Source organism: Agelaius tricolor, unplaced genomic scaffold (genome assembly GCF_023055355.1).
Source record: "Agelaius tricolor isolate 1412-34295 unplaced genomic scaffold, bAgeTri1.0.p SCAF_8, whole genome shotgun sequence".
Classification (NCBI taxonomy): domain Eukaryota; kingdom Metazoa; phylum Chordata; class Aves; order Passeriformes; family Icteridae; genus Agelaius; species Agelaius tricolor.
The window spans coordinates 44,103,198-44,130,791 of NW_027269268.1; the positions used below are offsets into that span (position 1 = coordinate 44,103,198).

Sequence of the window (27,594 nt, forward strand, 5' to 3'; positions counted from 1 at the left end):
GATATGTTGAGGTGGTTCAAAGCAGCGGTCACAGCGTGTCTTTGTCATTTGGGGCGGTGAGTGATTGTAGGAGGGAGGGAAGGTTGCCACCTCTTTCCTTGAGGAGTCCAGAGACACAGAGGGGCAGAGCCGCGCCGCATGGAGTCGGCGCTAGGGTGGGAGGGACTGCTCCCTTCTCCGGAGGGCTGCAGGGCTGCTCCTCCGGAGCCTCCTCCGGCCCTGGCACCGGCCCCGGCCGCTCTGCCTTGCCAGAACACGAAAACCCTCCCCCGCCGGTGCTGGAGACACTCGGCTTTCTATCTGCAGCATCAGCGAGAAAGCCCAGCTCGGCGCAGGCTCAGTGCTCACCGCCGCAGTCCCGGACGGAGGAGGGGGGTTCGGGAGCGCAGCATCTTCGCAGCGGGTTAAGTAGGATTAGTACCAAATCCCTATTATATTTGCCAAGCAACTTGAATTTGTCAAAATTCCCCCTCGCTGTTCTGGAGCTCCGCGAGGAGGAAATTTTGCTCACAGTGTAAGATCCAGACATGCCAGTACGTAGGAATACCAGCATACTGCATTACACTGGCTCCCTGCGCTGGAAATACAACTGCGAACCGCAGGTCCCGCTGTTCCCGTCCCTTTGTGTTTTTAAACGCAGCCAGGAAACTTAATGTGTTCGCCAGGGAAGGGGCGGGATGAGAGCGTTTTTAACCTCCCCGCCATAAACTTTAATCGGATTCCAGGCTGTTGCACGGCATGGACGCTCGCCTTCTTGCCTGCGTCTCCTTCCCCGTTGTTTCTACTACGGTCTCCTTGCGAGCGCCTCTTTCAAGCGAATGAGTGATTTCTTTCTCTTGCCATGTGCAATTGCTCCCCCTTCCTTTCCTACCCTCGCTGGCCTCTCTTACACACACTATGCCTTTCACACGCGGTCTGCGCCCCCCAGTCCCCCCCTCCTTTCCTTCTCTTTTGCAGTGTCTTCACATGCAATCTCTCTCTGAATGTGCAATGTCTTTCCTGCTCGGGAGTGCTGCGTCCTTCACAGTGGATTGGTTCCTCTTTCGGAGCAGAGGTAACGGCCCCCCCTTTCCTATCATTCTCCCTTCCTCCCTCCCCTCCTCCTCTCCTCCCCTCCTCCCCTCCTCCCCCAGGGCAGGCGGCCGGCGTGGGAAATGGGCCCGACGTGCGCTGCATGGTGGATGGCCGCGCTGCTCCCGCTCCACGTGCCCCGGCTGCCGGGGGGAGCACGGGGCTGTGCTGCCCGTGTGTCCCCCGCGCCCCCCCGCATCCCACTCGTTCGAGACGGCAGAGAGCAGAATTCCCCCCGCACCCTCCTCTCTCCGCCTCCCCGGCCCCGCAGACCGCCGGTCCCGCGCACCCTCGGCCTCCCGGGTGTCGGCAGGAGCAAGCGCGGCTGTTCCAGGCGGGGGAGGTTGGTCCCTCTCGGGCAAATCTGTTGCGCAGTGTGAGTCCCCCCTGCCGGCTGCCCCCCCGCTCCGATGCACACAGACGCCCACACGCGCTCAGACACGACACGGCATTTGTCCTCCTGATCTGGTGAGATCAAGTGGGAAGAGGGATCACAAATGTAATCGTCTGTAATAAATAAAATAGCCCGAGATGCTGGTGATATACAGAGGGGAAATAGGAGCTTGTGTCCTTAAAGGGAACATCTGATAAGGCCACCGAAGTGGCATCTTGCGTGTGGGAAGGAATCCGTCTTGCTGACAATCGCAGCCTGCTGTACGTGGGGAAATCCTAAAGCAGCCTGGGAGCTTCCCCGGCTCTGTGCATCCCCCAAGCTCCCGATGCTCTGCACCGGGGCTTTGTTGTCGTTGTTGTAGTTGTTGATTGGAAAGACAGGGGTCATCGTTAAAATATGCAGATATAATTAATGGCTGGTTTATCTTCTTGTGTTGGCTGAGCCCAGCTTCTGCCGCCGGCAGCCGGACTCGCGTCCGCAGTTGGCGCTTTCAGCCCACGACAATTTGGTTTTCACAGTTTGGGAATGTCAGTGGCTCGCACTGGAAAATTACTTCTGGAATCTGCAGTCGGAATCAGTCTCTGGTTAAAGAGAGACAGATTATTTACATATCCACACCACTCCGTACATTAACAAATACACACTGCATATTACTATTTTCACTCACAAATGAAAAAGAAGCTTCAGGAGGGGAAAAAAATCATATTGCCTTGAAAGTAACGTATTCATAATAATACATGGAAAAGATTAAATACAGTAAACATGACAGAAAATTCAAAAGCAGGGTAAAAACAAGGACAGAACCCCCACATGAAGCAGTTAAAGCCATTTGACGGAAAGGCGAAACTAACTCAAGAACTCCACCAAGGGACAAGCAGCTGAAATGACACCACAGCAGCACGGAGCCCGCGGTGACCTTTCATCTCTCCAAAGTGTCTTGCTGATCTGGTGCAATTCTGTTGTGACCTCTTCACTCCCTTCCCTACCACAAGTGCCCTCCGGCCGCCTCGGAGCTCCCGGAGTTGCTCGCAGTGAGTGTGCTGGGAGGCCGGCTGAGTTACAGGGAGTGCTGACACTTGGCCAGTGTCTTTCACAGCTCTGCAAATATGCTCGCCGTGTAGTAACATGTAATAGGCAGCAGTGATTAAATTATTCATTGCAGCAGCAGCCTTTCTGATGGATGTTAAAACGTAAGAGTTTAAATAAGAAAACCACAGATTTACTTTTAAGCAGATAAACCCCACATCTGTGCTTATTTAACTGAATGCTAGCTAAGCATGAAACCAGTTACTTTGTTTAAATCCTCTCTCTTTTACTCTCTTTGAGAATTTTGAGCTAGATTATGCACCATAAAAGTTACTGACAGAGCAGAATTAATCTGTGTTGGATAACAGTGGTTAAATCTCGCATGATTATAATCGTTCATTCTTAAACTCAAACTGAAGTCTGTTCAAAGTGAAAGGTTCTTGCATAGGCATGATTCCATCAGCATTTCTGAGTTCTCACATTTATGAAGAATGATGAAAATTGATATTTAGCCAAAGAGATAGTGATTCTGTTTAGTAAGATTTTTACAGTGTATATATATTCCTCAAAAATCACAATTATTAGCATTGAGATTTTCTTTTTCATTTTCTCTTTCTTTCTTTTCTTTCTTTCTTTCTTTCTTTCTTTCTTTCTTTCTTTCTTTCTTTCTTTCTTTCTTTCTTTCTTTCTTTCTCTTTATTTTCTTCCTTTTCTTTCTTTCTTTTTCTTTCTTTTTCTAGAATTTGTCATGGAAGGCCATTTACAGACCGGGTTTTTTTCTCAGATGTTTAGAAAAATATCTAACCACTCATAATAATGTAGAAATAACAGACAGAATATGCTTAAAATCAGAAAGAAAAGTTAGTGAAAGGTCTTTAAAAACTCATGTGAACTTTAATGAGGAGAGGCATATTTTTGTTAAATTTCTTTCACATGCAAGTGCTAACTTCCCTGGATTTGCAGGGACATAAATGAGTTCTGTACCCAGCTCCACTATTTTATAGATTTATTTTTAAATTAAACTATTGTTCATGTTCTCTAAATGCAAAGAAAATTATAAAAAAATTAAGGTGAGCTTTCATGAATTCCTATAAAAATAGAGGAAAATGATGAGTCATTAGTACATTTTCTTCATAAAAAGATACAATGAGACATTTAGAAGAGATAATTAAACTGGACTTTATTTAAATGAAATGTATGAGAACCAGGTAGCACCACCAAAGAAAGAAAAATACGTTCATTGTCACAGAAAATATTAAATGTGTACAATTGGTATGTATGTAGGGTTATTAGCAGAGAACAGTACAGTTACTCTGGGAAATAATTTAGGTACTTTTTTAATATAAATAGTGTTTCCAAGGTGGCTATCAGTAGTGAGCACACTGAAGGTCTCAAAGTGCTTTGTAAATTATCCCTAGGAGATAAAAAGAAGTGCAATGACCTGTGCAGTCACCCAGGCAAACCACTAAAAAAATTTACTCTTTCCAGATTAGGTTCATTAGACCATAGTTGTGCATTTCTTTATGTTATTTTACTATATTCTGGGTTCACATCAAGATTTGTCTTTAAATATGTGACAATAATTTCTGCTTTATTTGATGGATTGCTGGAGAGTCAAAGAACTCTTTCTGAAGCCTTTAAAACAGGTTTGTATTCCAGACAACTACACAGACAAAGAAAATCTTATGTCATGAAATTTGATGGATAGCACTAAAATATACTAAACTGTTACAGATATATTGAAATACAGATGTTTTTAAGCACGTGCTCTCACTTACTTCAGCCAGCTATCCTTTATATACCAAACTGAGTACACAGACTTTGTAAAATCATTTCACCTCAATGTACTCTTGAGGACTTCTTGACCTAATGTGATTTTTCAGTTCTATGTCCTACATTTTCTACTGTTGGTTTTTTTTTTTTTGGATGCTACAAATTCTTTTCCTGTAAATGAAAATTTTCTTCCATTTTTGAATGAAAATCATGAGAGCATATCTTTTGCCTAATGTTCTTTCTTAGTGCATCCTGTGCAGTTTTGATTTATTTTTAATATAATTCAGGAGATCATAGAAGATCTGGTATGTCTTCATGATTGTTCTGTGTTGTCAGCTGCCTGTTGAGCAGAAGATAAAATACTTAAGCAAGAGGGCAACTCTGAGAAGTTCTGAAGAAGAATCTTTGCTATTATAATTCAAGTACTGTTATCGATAACTGAATGCTGTGCAGCTCTATTCCTTTCTGTAAGTTAATGCCAATATATGTTATTGATTACATCTAAAATTAAATTTGTAAATCTACACATGTACTCACTTAGCTGGGAGCTTTAATGTTTCTGTCTGCTTTTTCAAAACAATAACTGCTCTCTGGCAGAAAAAAGAAGAGTAATAGTTGTACAGAACAACTAGGGTATAGAACACAGTTGTTCTATATTAGGGAAATAAATATGGTGGCAAGGAAAATAATTTAGAATGGGATCAAGCTGTTGATTGCCTGTTGGACAGGCTATTTGGCTTTGTTCTGCAATGTTTAAAACTACTTTACTGGGTATTTTATAATGTTAGGCTTGTCATTTCTTTTCATATGAAAAGTGCATCATTAGAATCTTTAGAGGTCATGTTGCTATAAGCCTTATTCAGCTGTACAATGGAGAAGCAGAAAAAGTTTTCCCTTAATTCACTGTTTGACCCTGTCAGAGACATGACTGTTCACTGAAAAGAAGTAAGGGCTATTCACCTGCTACCATCAACTGTTTTTGGTGAGCAAGAGAAAGTATGAAGAAGTGGAGTTCCTTGTGCCTTTCCCTGAAGTACATTAAAACATAAACTTGTATATCCATATCTATATTGTACAGGTCTAGTGAGCAGCTTTGGTATTTAGCCAAAATAGCAATTAGAAGCTGAAGAAGACCCTGGTTCTATCACCCTAAACCAGGATCCTTTTAGAACCAGTAGGAGTAGCCAAATATATTTTGGCTGCTAAGCACTGCTACATACCTGATCAGCTTTGCTTCTAAAATGTTTTGCACTGCTATCTGAACTCTCCAAAATAGGAATTAAGGGGTTGTAGTCACCCTTCTGTGAGGAAGATTACATAGTCTGACATTGAAATCATCTGATCATCATCTGATCAATCCTGCTGTCTCACTTGCACTTTCTGCCATGCAGACACAGCCATACTTTTACGTCTGCTTTAGGTGTTTTGCAAAGTTTCTCGGTGATCATCCTTTGCATAATTACATTTTTAGTGTCCTTTATAAGAGTAATAAGTACTGTACAGAGTGGGTTTTTATGACCTAAAATATATCTAGAGGAAGAGAGGTACTGATAAGTTTCTATGTTTTTCATCTTCTGATAGAAACCTGACATATCTTCTAGTTCATTCATTCTGTGAGATGATTAAAAAGTTGCTCTTCAACAAACTAAACCTCATTCAGGGCTCAGCAGGAAATAACTGCAATCTAAGCACATTAAAGAACAGACAGGGCAAGCCAAAGTATACCTTTTTCTTTCCCTCTTAAGATCATGGGGAAAAGAGAAAAGCAGTCTAATACTGTGATAAAACTGCAGCCTGCAGCAGCTGGCTATGGGAAAGGGTATAGAACCTAATACAAAGCACACAGAAGTCAATGGAAGCACTTTGACTAAATAAGCTTTGCATTAGGCACCTTGTGAGTGAATGATGTTTAAAGCATTCATGTAGATCTTAAGCAGATGAGTGAAGAAGAAAATTATGTGCATTTGAATCAAAATAAATGCCATTAAAACACTGACCCCAGAGATCATCTTTATGACTCATAAAAAATTGTCATTCTTGGGCACTGAGTCCTATCCTCCATTAGTGCAAGAACTCATGTTGCATGAAAAGCATATCTTTAAAATATGTGTTTATATATACATGTAAAATTCTTATGTTGATACTTATCTTAATAAGTTCAGTACATTATAAACATCTGCAGGCTCTTTTTACCCATTCATGTGTTCACAGAGTGAATTTCTCTCATCTTAGGGTTAGGTTTTTTTTCTGCTAAATAATACAAGATTTTAAAATTTCCTTTCATGATCTAAATTCTGCATTCCTGAGATTATGCAGACGAACTTCCCCTTCACCTTCCTCCACTCCATTTTTAATGATGTTTTCAGTGAATCCTTTTTTAATATGGAGGACACAAATGACTTATGATTTTCATCATAAAGATGTACTCTACCTCATGTGGTAATGTTAAACATCTCTTTATTTAACCCAGAAATATTATTATTATATTATTATATTAATAATATTATTATATTATTAATAATCTGTATTAGCATTTTTCATAGCTACATCATGTTTTGATGACTAGTAGTCCTTCTTTTGTAGATTTGCTGCATCTTTCTTTTCTCTGTCATTTTCAGCTGATAAACTCACAGTTTATAGATGCAAATCTATTTACATTGCTGTTTGTACTATTAAATGTAATTGCATTTCTATTATAGAAGTCATCAAGTCATCTGATTCTTCTTGTTTGTTTTTATCATTTTGATGGTTCTCAGGCTTGCTTTACCAGCAAATTTCAGCAGCATGTTCTGAGGTTTTATGATCTAGTTTTTAACTTAAATCTCAGGAAGCTCTATGGCAAGACACTCCATAAAGAACCCCTTAAAAGCTTCCATCTAATCATGCAAACACCTAACACAACCTGTTGTCCTCTCCTGATTAGTCCATTCTTTATCTTCTCTGTTTTAAGTAATTATTTTCATATCAGATTGTGTCAAAAGCTGTTTTGAAGTCCAGATATGTGAGATTTCATGCCTGGAATAGAAGATACATTATTAAAGATACAGAGACATTGATATATGGTAGTATCTTCTCTCAAATATGTTTGGATGTTAAGTTTGGTTTTTACTTCTGTTCTCTATACTTGTGTACTTTTAGAAGAATAGTGTCACCAGCAGACCAGGGAAGTGATTGTCCCCCTGTGCTTGTCACTGGTTAGGGCAGACCTCAGGCACTGTGTCCAGTTCTGGGACCTTCAGTACAAGAAAGACATTGAGGGGCTGGAGAAGTTCTGGAGGGGGCAGTAGAGCTGGGGAAGGGTTTGGAGGGTAAGTCCTGTGAGGAGTGGCTGAGACAGAGCTGGAGGGTTGTTTAGCCTGCAAAAATGGGGGCTCAGGGGGACCTTCTTGCTCTCTACAGTTGCCTGAAGGAAGGTTTTAGCTAGGTGGGCTCAGCCTCTTCTCCCAGGCAGCCACAACAGGACAAGAGGACATACACTCAAGCTGTGCCAGTAGAGCTTGAGGCTGACATCAGAAAGGGCTGTTAAACACTGGAATGGACTGCCCAGGAACCTGGTGGAGTCACCCTTCATGGAGCTGTTCAAGAAATAGATGGATGTGACATTTAGAGCCATGGTCTAGTTGAAAAGGTGATGATCAGTCAAAGGCTGGACTTGATGATCTCAGAGGTCTTTTCCAACCTAAATGATTCTGTTCAATTACTTATTCTTAGCTTCAAAAACTGATTTTGAAACTTTGCATTCTAAACCCATAAAAAAATCTTATTGAAACATTATTTATTTCCTCTCTTCTCTTTCCCTGTTGAAACTGATACCTTTACTAAAAATTCTTGTTCTAGTCTCTTCAGACATATGCATTAATTTCTTCAGAATTCTGCAGTGAAGGTTATCTGGACTACTGGCTTATACTATTTTGTAGTCTTTGAAATAATTTTATTTCAGATGTGGTAATTTTTGTTCTATGACTTTGCTTGCATTGATCACTTTGCTCATTTCAACATCACAATCCTTACTGGGACCTGAAACAATGTACACAATTTATTTGGGTATCTCTAGGTAAATATTTATAATTTTATTTATCTTTGTGTTTATTGCACATTCTGCAAAAGTGGAGCCAATGCTTTCTATGCAATTTTTGAATAAGGTCTAAAGGTTTATATTTGACATTTTATTAAAAAGTACAAGGTGTAACTCTGAACATATTTGCCTATTTTGCCACTGCATGTCTTATTTTCTGTCTTGTTCATGCATTACCCGTATGTGACCTACATTATCTTCTGAAAATTCATTATTTTGAATGTCTGAATGCTTTATATTAGAAGAATGGCAATGAAAGTGAAGATAAGTAGATCATTCCAGAGTAGAGGAACCATACTGACCATACCTGACCAGAAGGAACTTTGCACTTTCACAGAGTTGAATAATATACAGCTAGATTAAAAAAAAAAAAAAGGTAAAAAGACTCTGAAAACATAGATTTGGCACTTACAAGACCAGAGCCACCCAGAATGTCAATAGTCAATCCAAATGACAGGTGATTCTACCAGTTGCCAAGTGTTATCAAGCTGAATATAGAGAAAGTGTATATTTATATATATATATATATATATATAAAGTTCTTGATGAACAACATTCTATGAAGAGTCTTGTATCAAATACCTTAGAGAAGTTTGGAGAGATAGATCAGTATAAATGGATTAGAAATACAATAATAGAGAGGTGAAGATAAGAAATGTTTAGGTTTGTTTTAAATTTTGTGAACAAATACAATTAAAAATTTATAAGGGAGAAATGAGAAAAAACAGATTTCAGAAAGTTGATAGAGTTCCAATTTTAATGCATCAACACAGCTACTTCTTAAGTTATTGGAGATTTATTTATTAACTTTTGTTTTTCTTTTAAAATAATTTTAGCATTTTTGTACTAAATGTCTATTTTTTTTCAAGGGGCACTGCATGACTCATAGTGCAACTTAAGGAGGATATATTTAATTTACTGCAGTTTCAAAAAGTTTATGAACACAAAGTATTGATAAGAAAACTTTTTAAGTTTTTATCTTGTGTCATTCTTGGAAGAAGTTATTAACTTAACTTGGTATTATTATTCCTCTGAAAGTTATAAGTAAGAATGATAACTATTATGACTTCATGGCACTTCAAATAATATATCCCTTTTTTTGCTTGCTTATTACTTTACTGAGTTTTAGCATATAACTTCTTTACAAGTCCACATCTATATTTAAATTTTTGAAAAAAGTCAGCCTGATTCAATGATATCTGATAATGAAGCTAGATTTACCCATGATGAAATTTATAGGCAATCTTATTTAAATATTTTCAGTATTTTTATACATTCCACTATGAAATTGAGCTTTTAAGAAGCTAGCTTTTTGGAGGTTTTGTCTGAATATAAAAATCAATCCATCCAAATTTGTTGAAATTGCAATGCACTAAAGTATTGTATTTACATAAGAGTGGTAAGGACTTGACATTTTTAGGGAATAAGCTCCTCAAATATTTTATTCACATTTTATGTAGCCCAACATGTGCTTAACTAATATTCTATTGACAATCTCATCTCTTTGTCCAGAAGCTACAATACTCTGGTATTATGTGGCCTCTTCTGGGACATAACAATGGTAGCAGGAAGCTTCCATGTTTGAACGCAGAGGGATGAAAGTTAGATCTGAATAGAGAGAAAAAGATGAAGTGCTATTGACTGTTCCAGGTATCAGTGATGTCAAAAACAGCTATGAAATTTGCTATAAAATTATCACATTCATTCTGTCTCTAAACAATGGTAGCATTGTATATATTTAGTTCAAATTGCAAAGGCTTTTGCTAATGACCAACCACCTAAGTATCAATAAGGAAACATAAGACTTAATTTTGTTGTTTTTTCAGGTTTCTTTAATTTAAGTTTTGGCTGATAAATAACCTAGAAAAAAAAAGTAAAAACCCAAAAATTAATATAAAGAACAATATTAATATTGCCAAATATGAATAATGTCGTCAATGTAGCCCTCAGAAGTCAGAAAGTATCAGAATACTTTCAGCATACCCTTAATGCAGTGATTACAATCTAATGGCATGTTTATGTATACTTTCTACACTGAATTTCAATTTGGAATAAAATTAAAATAAAAAAGAAAAAAAAGGGAAGGAAGGAAGGAAGGAAGGAAGGAAGGAAGGAAGGAAGGAAGGAAGGAAGGAAGGAAGGAAGGAAGGAAGGAAGGGAAAGAAAGAAAGAAAGAAAGAAAGAAAGAAAGAAAGAAAGAAAGAAAGAAAGAAAGAAAGAAAGAGCAAATGAAAAAAAAGAAAGAAAATAATTAAATAAAATAATCCTTATTTTTATTTAATTACACAGAAGAAATACATAAGGTTGGATTTACTAAGAAAGTTTTTGTTCATGTTCAGTATTTGTCTCATGGCCTTATTGCCCACTGTTAGAACAGCATCCAGCACACAGAATTATTAAATGGCATTTTTTATGGTGTATATCACTGTATTGTTTAAAAAATTTAAAAGCTTTTTTTAATTTGTGGAAAATTATATTATACTGTGGCGTACCATGATTCCAGTATTAAAATGTGAAGGTACTACAGAGACTGAGGTAAAAAATATCCATAGATTTAGTATATCTAATTTGAGTCTTTAAGATCCATATCTTTGAGGAGTGTTGAGAATTACATACTTTTACATATCCAAGCCAAACTCTCAGTGACATAAGTGTCTGGAAATGTTCATTCTTCAGTGAAACAGTCTCATGATTTCAGGTAAGAACTCAGATATGATGAAATCACAATCAAAATGTTTTGTTCTGTGACATCATGGGGGAATTCTATCTGGAAGTGAATCTCAGTCTCCAGCTTTAAAACAAAACATTCAGACACAATGAAACCCTGGATTTTGCCTTGATTTAACATCAGAGAAGGTCAGTTCTGTACAAGGCAGCAAGTAGGAGTCTTGAGGAGAAAAAATATGGCTCTAATGAAAAACTATATCAGACTTCACAAGTACCAGTAGTTGTACAGGAACTATGATTACACCTATAGCTTAATTTCATAATTTTCTAACTATGAAATGAACAGTTAATTTTTTGACCCTAAAAATATCCTTCTAATATAATTTTGTGGCATATAGTAATTTCTATTGCAGAGAGAGGACAGCACAGGTCCCTGTCTCTACAAAGGAAATGTACTTAGGTATGCAACACTTTGGAGAAGAGGGAACTGGGGTGTGGGTAAAAACTCTTGAATAAGCATAAGTGGGAGATGCACAGATGGTTGAAGTTCCCAAATGTTCTATGATTCTCTCTGGGCATCTTTTGCTATATAAGTGTGATAACATTTGTTAGAAGGCATGATTAAGGCTTTGTAGGCTTCACAGATGGAATGTAATTTAGTGGAAAGACTTGAAAGAAAGAAGGTTCAGATATGAAATGTATTCCACGAAAGGAAGGGGTCAGGTCCAGACAAGCAACATAGATACAATAACTAAACATTGTTCTGTAAACTTTTCTGTGAAAGAAAAGACAGGAATAAGTTCCCTTCACCCAGAGATATCTCTGGTTTTCTCAACTGAATATATAACATAAAACATATTAGCAGTTTAGAAAACTAATTTAAAGTCATATATTCAATTAAATAGTGTATTAGGTTACAGCAAAACTTCCACCCTTTCAACTTCCAGAAAGCCTCATGTCCACTATGCTGTACATGTCTGGTAGGAAAGCACTTTGATGAAATAGCTCAGTAAGCTTTTGAATGGAAGTAAACTATTTCTCTTGACTTCCACTTGATGGAAATGGAAGAAAGTCATAGCAGAAAATTTAATTTACCTAGACCCCATTTCAGAGATTCCTGCATAACATATATATATATGCTTGTATGTCTATATTTTAATATATTTCTACATATATGTATGGTCACTTGATTATAGCAAGAAAATATTTGACCAATAGCTGCTGTTGTAAAATTTCATAGAACACAAGAGTTGACAATAGGACGTCAGAAGTAGTTATCAACAATAGACAGAATATGGTCAATTTTCTCAGATTCATCAATAGAAAGAATTGGAGTAAATAATTTATGTTGATTTTTTTTCCTCTTTTATGTACTTCAAAAGCAGGAATAGCTTTTAGAAAAGAATTTTGGTTTTAATAAAAAAAGGATTAGATGCCAACTAAATGAGTACAGAAGAATGCAAACATCATTCATGCTGGAAATTTAAGGTCTGAGACAGAGAACAGCCCATGTAGTAGTGTTTTCTCACTACACATGTGCTCCCATCATAATCATTCAAGGCTCCTGTCACTTTGACTTGCTAATTCAAAAAAATAAAAAGAACTCTGGGCCAAAGTGAGGACTAATCAATCATGAAATACTGTTTTAAAAATCATATTTTGCTGTCCATAAAGGGAAAACTAAATATTCAGCTTGTGCCTTATAACTACAACAGAAATATTTCTTTTAATGAATCGTCACTAAATCTGGGGAGAGACAAAAATATTCCCATCCTGTGGCTGTTTTTTTGGACCTTGAGATATAATTTTGAAGAAAAGAACATATCTTTATAAAACTGAGGGTATATTTCCATTTTAAAGAAGAATGTTGGAGAGCCAAACTCTCCTATTTGATGTACAAGTATATTGTGGCCAAAATTTCACTTGCTGGTAGCCTGTTCTTGATAAGGTGTTTGGTTTTACTGGCTGGCTTTCTTCAGTGTTTTGTTTCCCAGAGCTGTCTCTCCTTCATAAAAATATTTATGTGCCAATTTAAGGCATTCTAAAGTCAATCAGTTGCAAATGTAAGCTTGTATTATGGGACTTTCCTCTACTTTAGTGTGGTTAATGACTATGTTCCCATGACTTTTAAAAGGACTGGTGCCTCAGCACATTTTCAAAATTATGCCATTTGAAGACATTTCCATTTATAATGCAGCTTAAATCTCATTTCCCTCAATATGTGCCCTCACTTAGTCTATTTTAAGGCTTCTCTGGAAAAAAAAAAAATTATATCTCAGCTGCTGCTCCTGCTCTTAATGCCTTCCTAGTCTCAGTAAAGCAGAAACCAACTGATGCCTCATTCTGATACTCATACAGAGACAATATGCAGACACTGCACTATCCTCCATTCCTGGCTGAAGAGCTCAGTCCTACCATTTCATATTATCTACACACACAGCTGCTGCTTTGTGTGTCTGCTAAAGCTTCATGCCTCTCTGTAGTCTCTATGACTTCACAGTTTCCCTGTAGGAACTTAGAGTGAGACTGGTAAAGACTGCCTTAATTGCAAGATACTGCAGATCCTAATTGGGAAAAAAAAAGTGTCACCTGAAATAGTAGTACAGACACAGTCCTGGATGAGTGGAAGAAGGAAAAATAGAAGGGGTTATAAAGAAGGGGAGAAAAGAGGTGGAAGTTGTACTATTTGATTGTGTCCTTAACTTGCTGAGTCAGCAGGAGCCAAGAGCTCTGCAGGGGCACACTTAGCCTTCACGTTTCTCCATAGAAACCCCATCTGGCCAACTAAATTGCCAGCAATTGAGAAGCCATGCAGGAAGCTGTATCCAGCTATTCTCATTCAGTGTGAAGGTTACTGTGTGTGGAGGCAGTGGTAGGAAAAATAAGGAAAACTTTGCAAGACTATGCCTCTCACATACAGTAATGGAAAGCATCAAATATGGATCAAATTTGGGCTGCTCACTGCTGTAGTTGGTAGGCAAATAAAGAATTAAGCATTGCAAAGAACTCCAGCTTCTATTTTAGAAAGACCCATAATCAGGCAAATTTTTGAAGAAAAATCATCCTAAAGAAAAATTATGAAGGAAATTCAATAACTGTATTTTACTATAGTATTTGTGTTTGAATTTCAAAATCAAAAGCTTTTAATCATATTTTTCTATCAGGTTATCTGAAAGAAATTTCATGGAGCCCTACTTGGCCTTTGCAAGGACATCTAAATTCAACCTCCATTTAAAAGGCCTAGAAAAATTAAATGCCTTCTCTGGTCCTGTTAACTTGCAATGTTCATTCAAATGCAGGTACGTAATGAGATATAAGCCAGAGACAAATACCATCATTGCATAAAAGAATCCAGTTTGTTATATGGGGAATGCTCCAGAAGAATGCATCAGCCACTGGTTTATGTGCTGTAAAACAGCAATTGCACTTTATCCCTGCAGTTCAGTGTTTCCCAATGAGCAGGGTTGCTCTCTAGAGAGATGTGCCAGTATTAAAGGTATAGCACAGAAGAGAGTGCAGTCCAATTAATGTATTAAGTGAGGCTCTGTGCCCAGTGTGGCATTGCTAGTAGCAGCAAACTGAAGGAAAGAAGATAGTCAAGTACAGCAGTGTGAAAAAAGAGAAATGGTGGAGAAGATGACAACACAGTGTCCAGGAAAGCTTGGTACCAGTGATTTGTCTCTCTGCTCACAGTAAAATAGGTTAAACGAGTCAACATCCCTTCCCATATAACTCATTTTCCTAATGCTAGTTGTAGCTGGTGTTGGCACATTGTGTTGTTCAGGAGAGCTGAGTTACATTTAGGTGACTAGGACTCTTGGTAGTGCATTATTGATGAGGTCTTCACATGGTGTAAGCAGTTTACAAGGGCATCAGTATTCAGCTTGCAGTACAGAATGAGTGATCATTCAGATTCAAAATTATTGGTCCTCTGTGTTTTATGTGAAGTATTTTAGTTTCAGGAAGAGAACTTAAATTTTAATTTCAGATTAATTTTTTCTTTCACTGATTAAACCTAGTTTTCTATAAGCCTTGCAAAGCTTTGACAACTGGGCATGAAAAAGTTTCCCAGGAGCAAATTAACTAGTTGTTTATAAGAGCACTTACCACCCCATGAGTTTTCTAAATCATCAGTTCCCAGCCAATAAGTCTGGAGATATGTGTCACATCACCAGTGAAGCAGAGAGCAGAACAGAAACTAATAAACTTCCCTCAAGAACAACACAATATACTTCATTCTTTTAATGAGCAGTTGAAGCTAGATATCAACTTTTTCTACTATCTTACATCTATTAAACTGGTACTTGGGGCGGTTTTCTACTAGCCTCAGTTAATTTTAAAATTTTAAAAAGGTTTACATAAAGCTTTTTTTTTTTTTCAGAAAGGCTAAAGAAACGGATTATTAACTAAATCTTTTCTAGCAATGTAGAAATACCAATGAATTTTAAGTCAAGTTACAGTGAACACTGAAGAAAATATTACAGAAGCTGACTTGCTGCTAAAACCAAGTAGCAAAAGCAAATTTATTAAGCTCCTTCTAGAAACTGTGCTCTCTTATAAATCAGATTTTAATGCAGAAAGTATTTCTGTAATTCTCTGCAAAAATCATATATTAAGGATATATGTTTATAAAAAATACACTCCCCCCATGGCTGCAGTAGTAATCTTACTATATTTCTGTCCAGAATTGGCAACAAATACAAATGTAGACATATTCTTTCTGTGTGCTTTGCAAAGCTATCCACCAAACAATGTTCTTAATCCACTGTAATCACTGTCCTTTAAGTACTGAATTTGAATATACTGCTTTATCTTTTTGCAATGTAGTAACTGTGAGACACTATTCATGTTTGAAACAGGGTTTCAAACCAGTGCACCTTTAGGTTACCTTCTGAAGTCTTTAGGACATGTCAGAGTGGATTTTAACTGCCATAATGAGGTTTTCTGTTGCTGCCTTCTGCTAGTTTAACACAGTGCTCTTTTATTGCAAGATATCTTTCTATAATCACATCTGTATCATTTCCTCACAAAATTTTTGGGGTCAATCACATGACCTTTGAGCCCTAACCACAGAACAGAACCTTTTCTTTCTTTCCATGCCATTGGGAGTTTGCACGCTGTTCTGATGAGTCCTGGAGGGCTTCCCAGGGAAAGCTAATGCAGACTGACTTTTTTCCAAGCTTCAATTCCTCTTGCTCACCAAAGAGGAGTGGGAACAAGCTTGTTCTCCTGTGGACTTCAATTCTATTCCTCATTCATCAACAGACAGCAGTAGAAAACTCCCTCCTTTTCCATCATAGGACCAAAGGCCTTACAAATGACCCTAATAATGACAAAGCAAGAAAGAACATCCAAATCATTGCTGTATAAGTATTATATATATATATATATATATATATATATATGTATGTATAAAATGCTCTCTAATCTTTTCAGAGTAGTGTTAAATTCTTCTGAGGATTAATTTTATGCTGAGCCCAAATGACCAGAAGCAGCTACTACTTTGGGAATGACTGTCTTTCCGGATGCCTTTTGTTTTTAAAGGATTCTTTTATAGATGGACTTTATTTTTCTAGCTGAGAAAGAATATATTGAATATAGATTAGAGCAAATAATTTACTTTCCCCACAGATAGATTTCTGTGATAAGAAATCTGTTCTCCTATCTCAGTAGAGGCTTTTTCAAATGTTATCATTGCAGTGACAGAACAAGCAATTTAATCATTAAGTTTTTGAGACATGCCTTACTAGATTTTGTCATTTCATTAATTCCTCCCCCTTCAAATCAAGTAGATGGTATAATAAACTTAGTGAATTCTTTATATAGATTGAAACACTAGGATGCATGGAATATAGACTAGTTTCTTATTTCATTTTTTAAAAGATGCTGATGTCTTGGCATTGCCAATCAAAGAAAAAGGATTACCATAAAAATTTCTTAAAGGCATACTTTTCTGTAATGTATAATAGTGGGTGTCTGATATAGGAAAATGCATATTATGTAATTCTCTTTTAGCTTCAAGGCACATGAATAAGGCCTAGAGTTCCTGATTTCTATTCCCACCTCTTTCACTAACTTATCTTAATAATTCTTTGCAGTTCACAATTTTCCAGCATGCTTCTTATGGTGAAAGAAACTCATTTCAAAGGAAGAAAGAAAGGAAGAAGAAATGTCTCTTTCAAGCATTGCTGGAAGGAGTGGCTTAATGTTCTAAAGATAATGGAAATGTCTGAATTTGCTGAGCCAATGATTTAAATTGACGTAGGTTTGAGTGGAATCTTCTTTGAGATGTGAACACTGATTTTTCCTTCAATTTAGTGAATTGAATTGAATTGAATTTAGGATCTTTTTAGAGTAAATTTTAAACACTGACCGTGTGTTGGCTGTGTGCGGGTGCTGCTGAGCCCTAGTGCAGCTGGCAAAAGAAAGTGTATGTCCTAGAAGCAGTGCTGAGAATTCTGCCTCCCCACACTTCTGTAGAAATGTTGGGGGAAAGTCAGCATTGTGCCAAAGCCATGAAGACTGAAACCTCATTTTTAAAACATTTTTCTTTTTGCATCCTCAACATTATTTATCATTTAATTGGGGTTTTTTTCGTTTGTTTTCCCCCCCACCCACAAGGAAACAGAAAACCTGCCACGCTAGAATAGGCTTCAGTCCTGTTAGCAGAAAAACCTATTGATTTGTACTCCTCCCCTCATCTGTTTTTACCATCTAAGCATTGTAAAGTTTTCCTATAACTAGGGAAAGGAGATAAATAGTATGGTAAGTATTAAAATTATTTTACAAACATTTTGGCAGTATTTTAGTTTTGTAACTAGTTTCAGGTAGTGGTCATGTTCATATGAAAAAGTATTGAGCAAAAATGGAAGTAACACTAATTCACTAATTTAAATAGTGTTGTGGAGCCTGATACTATCTTATTCCTATGAAAAATACAACCTGTACTATAAAAATGAGGGTTTAGTTCAGGTATATCTATTTGAGTGAGGACATTGGTAACAAATTTGTTATGTGTTAGCTAAAAGTAAATATAAAACAATAATAGAAGATATAATTTAAGAGATAAGTACTCATACATAGAAATAGTTGCAGACTCTTCATTTAGTCTTATCATTATGTCTTTAACATATTATCATGTACCTTTATTTTCAGTGGACCCTGGATATTAAAAATACACCCTGATTTTTTCCATGAATAAACTGTGTATTCAGACTCTGCACTCTGCATCCTTCAGCTTCCTATGCTGTGAATAGGAAAACAAGTTAGAGAATGAAAAACTCATCATGCACTCAATAGGATTTTCTTATGGTAGTGTTAGTATTTGGAAGATAGTAGCTTCCTTTGTAAATAACTTTGAGATATGTTTTAATAAAATATTACACAATAATATATCTATGACACAGTGTGAAGTTTTTTTGTTCTGAATGGAGAAAAATTAAACAATCCACCAACAAGTGCATCTGCACTGGGAGTATGTTCTGGATGAATATTGAACTTCTACAGCTTTAAATTTACATATTAGTTTTGAGGAACTACCAGTGTTTGTGCATAGCATGGAGCAGGCCAGAATGCAGCAAGCCCTCTGTCTTCCTCTGTAAACCCTGCTTTACTGCTTCAGGCACAGGAGTGGATATTCTAAACATTAATGTATTCAGTGCAATAGAACAACTAGCAGGAGGGTTCCTGCTCTGGACAAAGCACCTCCCCAATGGTACCTGCATTGTTTCTGGGATGGCTGGGGATCTACATTGCTGTGACCGACCATCCATGCCCAGAGGTCTTAGGGTGCCTGAGGAAAGCTAAGACCCTGTTTATTCCCCAAGTGGTAATTTTATCAAATTGTACCAAATGTGTGTGCTGTATGGCTGGCAGTATGATGTGAGACCTGTTGAGCAGCAGAGGTCTGGCCTTGCAGTGGAGGGCTCCGTGTGTGCCATGCAGGCTGTGTGTGTGACTGTGGCGGTGCAGATGTGCACACAGACCTGTTGCAGTCTTATTCATGCTGCCTATAGGTTTACTTTGGAGTAAATTATCCCCACCTGAAGGTTCCCTGAGAGAAAATTAGCTGTGACAGTTCAAAAGAGAGCCCAGGAGCAAACTGACATGCAAGCGGTGTGAACTGTCAATGAACTGCAGAGTGAAGTGAAATGGAGTGCTAAGTTGTTTGACAGCATGCAAAGGTGACTTAGATCAATGTAGCTTGTCAACTGTATCTGTATGGCAGTGATGTCCTGAGGAGACATATCCTGAAACACCATCCTCATATCTTGAGTTAACTCTGCAAAGATCCCTGCACAAAGACATGCATACCATAGCTAGCTATTTTTTTTGGTGTGCCTTCTCATTTCTGAAGATATTTTGGTGTCAATGTCTTCCATGTCTCATGTATTTACTCAGCTTTTTGTGCTCAAAAATACTTTACTTTTCAATTTTCAATGCAACTCTGATATAACACAGAAAAACTAAATGACAGTTTAATTCTATTGTGAATTATTTTTTCCAGAATACAACCTTATTTTCAAAGACCACACTTCCTGTGCAAAATAAATTTCAAAGTGACTATTTCCATTATCTTTACTGTATCTTAAACTTCAAAATTAATTTTTTTAAAAGTTTTTATCCCCAAATCCTGCTTTTGTCTAGCTTTAAACAGATATTAGAAAATTGTATTTCCCTCTTTGCCTTCCCCTTATCCAAAATTCTGTATTTGTATTTATAAAACAGAAATATTTTCCTCATTCATTTTGTAGAGATTAGACAGAAAAAAAAAATAAACTAACTTTTGGGAACTTTCAACTGTAAACCATAAACCTTTCTTTTTAAAATTCTTTAACTATAAGAAATTGTATGCCTGTAACGAATTTGAAGAATTTCAGTGTTTTGAAAAGTCCTGTTACTTGAAACTCTATTTTCTTAAAACACTGTTGAAAGAATATGGCCAGCACTAGAATATGAATTTTCAAACATTGGAATAAAGTATTCATGGTCAGATTCGTATTGGGCAACCAAAGTGAACTTTAAAGCTGAAATTAAGCTCCTACATACAAAAGAACACTTCAGAATCTCTATTAGCATTAGTTCATAATGGAGAAACTCTTATTTTGGATTACCAAATCTCTGTTACACTGTCTAAAAGGGAGAAAAAGCTTTGGCCAGGAGAACAGGCAGGAAAGAGCCCTACTGCTGAACTTCCAAACTGCCCTCTTTTCAAATTTGCTTTTTAGTTCAGTCTATCTCTGGTATGAATTGATCTCAAAATTCACACACATGCAAAATGTTTTGTCTGCTATGCTACAGAAATTGCATGCTCTTGTTTAGGTCAGGAAATACCTGCATACATGGCTTAATAGCCTTTATAGAAAGTATAGGCCTGAGATATAGGTTTTATTATCTCTTGGTTAGTTGAACCCTTTTCTGGATTTCCATGTAATTTGCTGTGTGAAACAGGACAACTAGCCACTGTTTAAAAAGGAAAATTTTGTTCTGCTCACTAGGCTGTCTCAAGAGATAAGAATGCTCTGATTGAAAAAAATAGCAAACATCTCAAAAAAAGACTGCAAGCTCAAACTCAGTTGTACTAAGTGGGTTTTTTTGTTAGATATCTTTAGAGAGATTTTTTTTTTTTTTTTTTTTGTGCAGCCTGTGTTTAACTTTTACTTTAAAGAGGTGTTAGATATTTTTAAAAATTGTGATGTAGCAGTCATTTCCTTTTATGTACTGGGACTCCTAAAACTCATACTCATGGTTGAGTATGGTTTTGCAATACATTCTATTTTTGGTGACTTTTATGTAAAGAACTGCAGTCAAGAATGGAATTATAACACCCTTGTACTGGAACATGGAAACACTGCCATCTGGCATGTATGGGTTTCATCATTTTGCCAATTTTTTTCCTACAGCTTATTTTAGTAGTTGGGAGAACCTTCTTTTACTTGGTGCTTTTGTCAGAGGGAAAAATGTGCAGAAAGGCATACAGTCTAAATCTGTAAGATCTGTAAGATCTCCTTTTCACAATCTACACTGTGCTGAATGATTTGGTAAAGATTCAAAATCGTCTGTACTAACAGATTATTATATAAATATGAAATTTTTATGGAACTGCTGAATTTGTTGTCACCTGCACGATTTAATAAATTTATCAGTAGATATTTTTCCACTGATTTTTTTAAATGAAAAAAAAAAACCTTGTTGTCTCTCAGTGTATTTACTCAGTTTCTGTACAACTGTGTTCTTAAAGGAAATACAAACAGGAAGCAATTCAGGGGTCAAGAAGAATCATAGTATATTGCAATTGAATTTGGAAAGATAGTTAAGAGTTATTCTTTCTCCTCCAAGAGTCCTACTTTTTTTTTTCCATTCCTTTCTTTATGGAGTGAAAATTTAAAATGCAATTTATGTTTCTCTTTCGTGGAAAAAAACCCCCACTCTGGTTTTAAATATATTTCTAGCTATTCTATTTACATTTATTAGAGGAATTTTAATTTTTCTATTAATTTAGTGCTAGTTTGGGCCACAACTCAGTAAATGGAAACAAGAATTCCTCCTATTCAAGAACTCCAGGGGTATGTGTATGGTTCTAGGAAGCCTTAATCAGCTCTGCTCCACACTGGGCCTGGAATTGTGAGGGTTATTACTTACAACTACCAACAACACATTCAAGTCTCACTCATACTTTTTTAAGTACCAACTCCAGGCAGATGATGATCCCTTTCAACTTACATCTTTGCCTTCTAGAATGAGAAGGAGTTAAAGAATGTGCAACATCCACTTAATTTTGCATACTCTTTTATTCTTTTACGTCTTCCTTACTGCAATGCATAGGCATCTCACAGAACTAAAAATTCTCACTCTTACACAGGGCCTCTTTAAAAAATCTGTAAGAAGCTCTCAAAAGTAAGACAAGGTTAAGTAAGGTCAGGAACACTTCAGAACAGGTATGGAAAAAGGTACAAGCCTCTGAACTGTTTTTTCATAAATTAGCTCCAGTCCACATTTTAGTATATTTTAATACTTTATGCTTTGTGACTCTGGTCACATGAGCTATAATTTTCATTCTATTCTGAAGCTGTATTAGAATTGGCCATATTCTCTGTGTGTGACATGCAGAGAATGGTGACACAGAGGTATGTATAATCAGGGAATATTTCCAACTACCATTCCCTAGACAGGGAACCGGTATCTGCTTCTTACTGGAAATAAAACAGTGAAACCTTAAAAAGCAAATTGTGGATAAGAATGCTGAAGAAGTCCAAAAATGTAAATCTGGTGTGTGAAAGCTCATCTGTATCATATCTGCATTCTCTGTGTACTTAACTTCCTTTACCCCTTAATAGGGTGAGGAGTTTGGAAGGCTGCCTTCATTTTGTCATATGCCAGTAGATAGCAAATTAAATCTAAGAATTAGCCATAAAATAGATTATAGTCCAAAGAGTCCTTGCAGGAAACAACAGTCAGACAAATTGAAAACTAGTCAGTTCTCCTGGTATCCTGTGGGTCAAGGATTGGAAGAGAAATTATAATGCCCCATTATAGAAAATCAGTACTTTTGGAGACCCAGAAAGGAGTTTTAAAAAGATGAGAAGCTAGAGGTGATAAGGCTTTTTGGAACACAGAAGTAACTGACAATCATTCATTTTGCCTTCAGTATGGTGCAACATTGGTAATTTTAGCAACATCTGATGATGTCTGTAGTTAGGAATATCTAAATATTTTCATTATGAGCAACATTTGTCAGACATGAAGGCTTTTGCTATTTCAAGCTGTGTAAGTATGTATTTTTTAAAGCTGTAATACTACCATCAGTACTTAACTTCTTGATCACCCCACAAAATTCATGAAGTCGTTCAGGTCTGAATTGGAAATTTGTGATGTTGCTGAAATACCCACTGAATCATCATGAATCATCACTGAAAAAAGTTAAGCTTCTGGGGAAGAAAATATTTTTTAACATCAGAATAGAGCATGCATTTTTTTTCATTTATTCTCTACTGAAGATTTTTTGTTCTGTATATACTACTGCTGAAATAATATCAGTATCAATTTTATAACACCGTAATAGATCACCAACTGGTCAGTCAATGCTTTTGAGACACACCAGCTCAGCAAGCCTGGCAAGTTATTTAAAGTGCATGACACCAGAGACTTGATAAGCATATGTGAAATTGCCATTTTCTGATACCAATGGCAGCAGGTAAATCTCTTGAGATTTTTTTGAAAGAGTTGTCAAAAATGTATTCCCTCAAAGAGTTAACAAAAACTTGCCCAAAAATTCCATAGGTGAATTATATAAGAGCAGCATTTTTATTCTAGTTTACATTGTTATATGAGACATCTGTACATCTCCAAGGATAGCAGCAGTAATTGTATTAGTATTAAAACATAAAAAAATTGCCTATTGAGTAAATCACACATTTAATACTGCCTTTACTTCCAGTCTTGTGCCACCCTTTCCTTCTTTTTTTCTCCTTTTCTTTCTCCTTCTCCTGGCATCTTGATCATTTATACTAATAGAACCGTAAAAGTTACAATGTGCTTCATCAAATTATTGTGACATTTATTTTCCTTCTTTTTTTAATGCTTCATAATTGCTCTTACTAAATCAATAACCTTAAGCCTAAAGAGGTAATTATGATATCTAGAACCACTGTATAAAATAATCAGGACTAACAATAAGGCTTTGATTAGCTGTAAGGGTTACTGTACCAAAGTTCTGTTTTCATTTTTCAAAATACTGTTTTCTATGTACTTTTGTGTTTGCTTGTATTCAAGACACATACTGCACTTTGCAATCAAGAGAATAAAGGAAAATCAAAGAAATGCCCACCTTCGTGTTGTTAAAAAATGCTGCACATATCATCCACTGCATTTCTGATTGACAGTTCTTGAAACTAAGATTGACAACATGTAGGATGTAATGAGTGGGAAGACGACTGGAGTGTTCAGCTTATAAAAGAGAGGTCTGCCTTCACAATAGCACTAGAAGTTGTTACAGTCATCTGTTACTGCGTTTGAAGAAGCATATGATAAACAGTGTCTAAAAATCCCAAAATGATGTAAATGCCTACTTTTTAAAATTATGGCTTATATTTATGGATCTGCACATTCACCAAATTGTTTTCTCAGGGAAGTGCTGTACTAATGATATTTTTCATGAGATTTTAATAGACAAAGGAACAGAGGGAAGACAGATAGTAATTGCCAGTGAATGGACAGTAACTTGAGACTATGCCCTCAGTACTATATAAAAAACAGTCAAGGAATGAGAGCTTCTGAGAACTGAGAGTTTCTGAGGTCAAGAGAAAAGCTCATTTCCACATGGGTTAGAGATAGCCAGTCTTGCATATCTTTACCTGATCCACACTACATAGTGCTCAATTTTGTCTTTTATCCAAACCTTGAAGCCCCTGTGAGATCATCTTTAATTTACATGTCATGTGGCAGGTGGATTTCCCCCATCTTCACCCAGATTAAAATGCCAGAACTAATGTGAAAACTATCTTACAGCTCCCTAGAGTATCAATTTATTTGAAGAAACTCAGAGGATCCTGTTATTGGAAGTTTTGAGGTGTGATGTGGATTTGTGATGAGCGACTGTGTGACAAGTCTGTGAGGACCATATTTGAGGGAGGGAAAACTGGTGGAAATCTGATCAAGTTTTATCTGCATACACTTTTGAGATTTGCTCATGAAGAAAGCTGTCTGCCCTGTGCAGATCTTGTCTTAAAAAGAGGTATTTGGAGCAATCTAAAGCATAACTATGGAAAGAATTATCAAATAAACAGGTGTAGATGTACCGAAGTCTAGTGCTTAAACAGCATTCCTCTTTCATTTGTTGGGACAGATGGAACTGTAGATACCAGGAGTCAGGAGAGGCTTCTTTGCCCAAAATGCATGGAGTAAATTAATATTGACTCATAGGCTAACAGTGATAATCCACAAGCCTAAAAGAAGCAAGTCCTATTATGACTCAAAGCCACAGAGTTCTGTGTTCTCACACTTCTATCCCACTCTCTTTTTCAGGTAGAGGAATATGCCAGCATGTATGAGTCCTGTAATGAGAGTGGATTACTTTCCAGGACTCCTAGGGATTGGAGAGTTCTGTACAATTTATAGTCAATTTTCTAGTTCCACATGCAAAGAAGGGTAAACCAACGGTTCTAGAGAAGCTCCTTGCTACCATAATTGCAAGCAGCTACATAGGCAGCAAATGTAGGCAGTATGAATGCTGAACAGCCTCATAATTCCTGGTGTGGGCACAAAGCCAGGATCACAATCTGGCTCTTCAAGACTTGACACATTCTCAGAACACTGTAATACAGTATTGTTATTTATAGAATTTTGGACCTGTTTGAACTTTCCTACTTTTATATCAGAGGATAAAACCTGAAGATATCTTTTATAATCTATAAGACATGGTGTATCTTTCTGCAAACTCTGATAATAATTAGAGAGTAAAAATTACTCTAGACCTTTCAGATTCCTCTGCCCTAGTAATGTCATTTTATCCTATGTATTTTGCTGGTTCTCAGCAATAAAGGAAACTCATTTGATTATTATCTCAGGATATCTTTTCTATTCATTTTTATTATACAGAGCCATTGTGTCCCTAAATTTAGATATAACACAGCAAATGGGGTAAAATCAAAGAGAGGGTATAGTTTAAAAAATGCTGGAATAGTATTTGTGCTTATTTTGGTGTGAAATTGGTTTTTGGGAATTAAAGGATTAATTTCCCATACATAATAGGAATTTAATTGGAACAATTGTCCTGACACTTTTTAGAATCTTAAAACATGGTTTACTCCAAGATATGGCAGTGATTATCACATCTTATGCAAGACTGGACTATGATGTCTTCGTGTTGCACGGGACATATTTTGCCTGAAAATATTTGTTTTTAAAATATGGTGAATTAGCCAGTTGAAAAGATTCTGAAGAAAACTTGCATGCATGTGGATCCTGGAAAGGTTTGTAGGCAGTGTGTACCTGTTTCTACTGGTCAGTAAGAATCAAATATATTTATAAAACAAGCTTGCTCAGTTCATTACTGAAATAAACATGCAGGGTTAAGGAAACATGGCTCTGACCCCTGTTTCTGTCTGGTTTTACTTGAATTAAATTTGACAAGATATGTAGGCATTGGGGCCAGCAGAAAACAGAGAGGAAGACATGAGCTGAGGCTGATTGTCCTTTGGTCACCATTCTCAAGAGGACTCATAATGTTTAGTGGAAGTACATCAGAAAGGATGATTCTCTACCTTCAAGGCACCAGCTAGCCATTAACATTTGCTATACCACAGTATAATTTTAATGGGGGCAAGTGACTTTGAAACTTTTACACCTTGCTGTCTTGAGTGCAGTAGCAGAAACAGGGTGCATGGAAGGAACACTTCACATTCTTTACTAGCCAGCAATTCAGGGAAAGAGGTTTTGGTGCTTATTTATCTCTGAACAAAGACTTTTGAGGGAAAAAAATAATTATTTTTCTTTGCCAACTTTATCATTTGGTCAAATGAACAAAATACCTTTTCCCCATAACTTTTGTTCTCTTCTTATACTGCAGAGTCCAGAAAAAAGAAAAGGGAGAAAGGTTATCTCTTTAATTTGCTTTTCCTTATTCACACAGGTAAGCAGCATACAGCCTCAGTTCATTGCAAATGTTCTCAGCTAATTCCATACATCTTTCTTCTAATGTATGAAACATGTGTTTATACTTTTTCATAATAACAGGGGTTAATGAAGACATGTAATATGTAAATACTAATGTCACCATTCACAGAATAGCCAAACCCTTAAATTCATGCCTGTTTTCTTTATTGTGTGCCAATGCAGGAACCACGGGCACATGTAAAACCATTTTCCTTTTGAACAGACCACTGATCTTGCTCATTTACCTGAGAGCAGGCAGACACAGAAAGGTATTATTAGAACAGAGCAAAACAAACTGCAAAGCAGAAGTGGAGAAGAAGCTGATCATGGTGGAATCATGATGCCATTTATCCTTTGGAATGGTGCCATGTATACATAGGTTGGTTTTAAGCTTGTGCTCTAATCCCAGATTTATTACAAAAATCTGTATCTTAGAGATTCCATCCAAAACAATCTCCTAAAAAGCACTATATTGACTTTTGGACATGTTTACATTTTGGAGGTGGGGACATTTGTCAGGTATTTACTGACAAATAATGAAGATTTATACCTTAGCTGAGAATGGGCTAGATTCCATAATTTCTCATTTTCTGACATTTCAGCATTTGGGAATTTTTTAAACAGGTGATTAATTTTTGCAAAGGAAGAATACTACCCATAATCAGAGTTGGCTAAGGCACATCAAAACATGCTTATCCTGCATAGATTTCAACAAAGTTTATGCTTAAAGAATATTTGAATATACTAGTGCTTGGTAACTTTGGAGAATGCCTCCATTTATCAGTGCAGAGACCCCTCAGATACAATTAGAAATGGTATAAAATTGGAACAATTTTTAAAATTATTACTCAGATACATACATATTGAATAAGACTGCTGTTTGTTAGACTTAATAATGTATGTTTTATACCTTTAAATTTTTGTCTTCCATTCTGTT

At 36.7% G+C, this 27,594-nt stretch overlaps 1 protein-coding gene across 4 annotated transcripts; it reads left to right on the forward strand.

The window, feature by feature from the left end:
• The first annotated feature begins 115 nt into the window (after positions 1–115).
• On the forward strand, positions 116–23,825 carry LOC139592534 (uncharacterized). 4 transcript variants are annotated; one of them, XR_011680035.1, is made up of 4 exons: positions 116–1,054; positions 14,171–14,305; positions 17,105–17,267; positions 18,162–23,825. XR_011680035.1 is itself a non-coding variant. In XM_071432577.1 (4 exons), exons 1-3 carry the CDS (start codon positions 1,175–1,177, stop codon positions 17,259–17,261), a joined length of 657 nt encoding a protein of 218 aa, XP_071288678.1. In that variant the 5' UTR covers positions 1,061–1,174; the 3' UTR covers positions 17,262–17,267; positions 18,162–23,825. The 4 variants fall into 4 exon arrangements, 1 of the variants encoding a protein (XP_071288678.1); XM_071432577.1 differs by lacking the exon at positions 116–1,054 and adding an exon at positions 1,061–1,539; XR_011680036.1 differs by lacking the exon at positions 14,171–14,305 and having other exon boundaries at positions 130–1,054.
• The last annotated feature ends 3,769 nt before the right edge of the window (positions 23,826–27,594 follow it).

What these genes read in the sequence shown, in the direction of transcription:
- LOC139592534 (XM_071432577.1), top strand. Translation starts at nt 1,175, where the DNA reads ATGGTGGATGGCCGCGCTGCTCCCGCTCCACGTGCCCCGGCTGCCGGG. An exon ending in GCATTTGTCCTCCTGATCTG is followed by an intron (nt 1,540 to 14,170) that starts GTGAGATCAAGT and finishes TTTTTCTATCAG; the next exon opens with GTTATCTGAAAGAAATTTCA. An exon ending in CAATGTTCATTCAAATGCAG is followed by an intron (nt 14,306 to 17,104) that starts GTACGTAATGAG and finishes AATTCTTTGCAG; the next exon opens with TTCACAATTTTCCAGCATGC.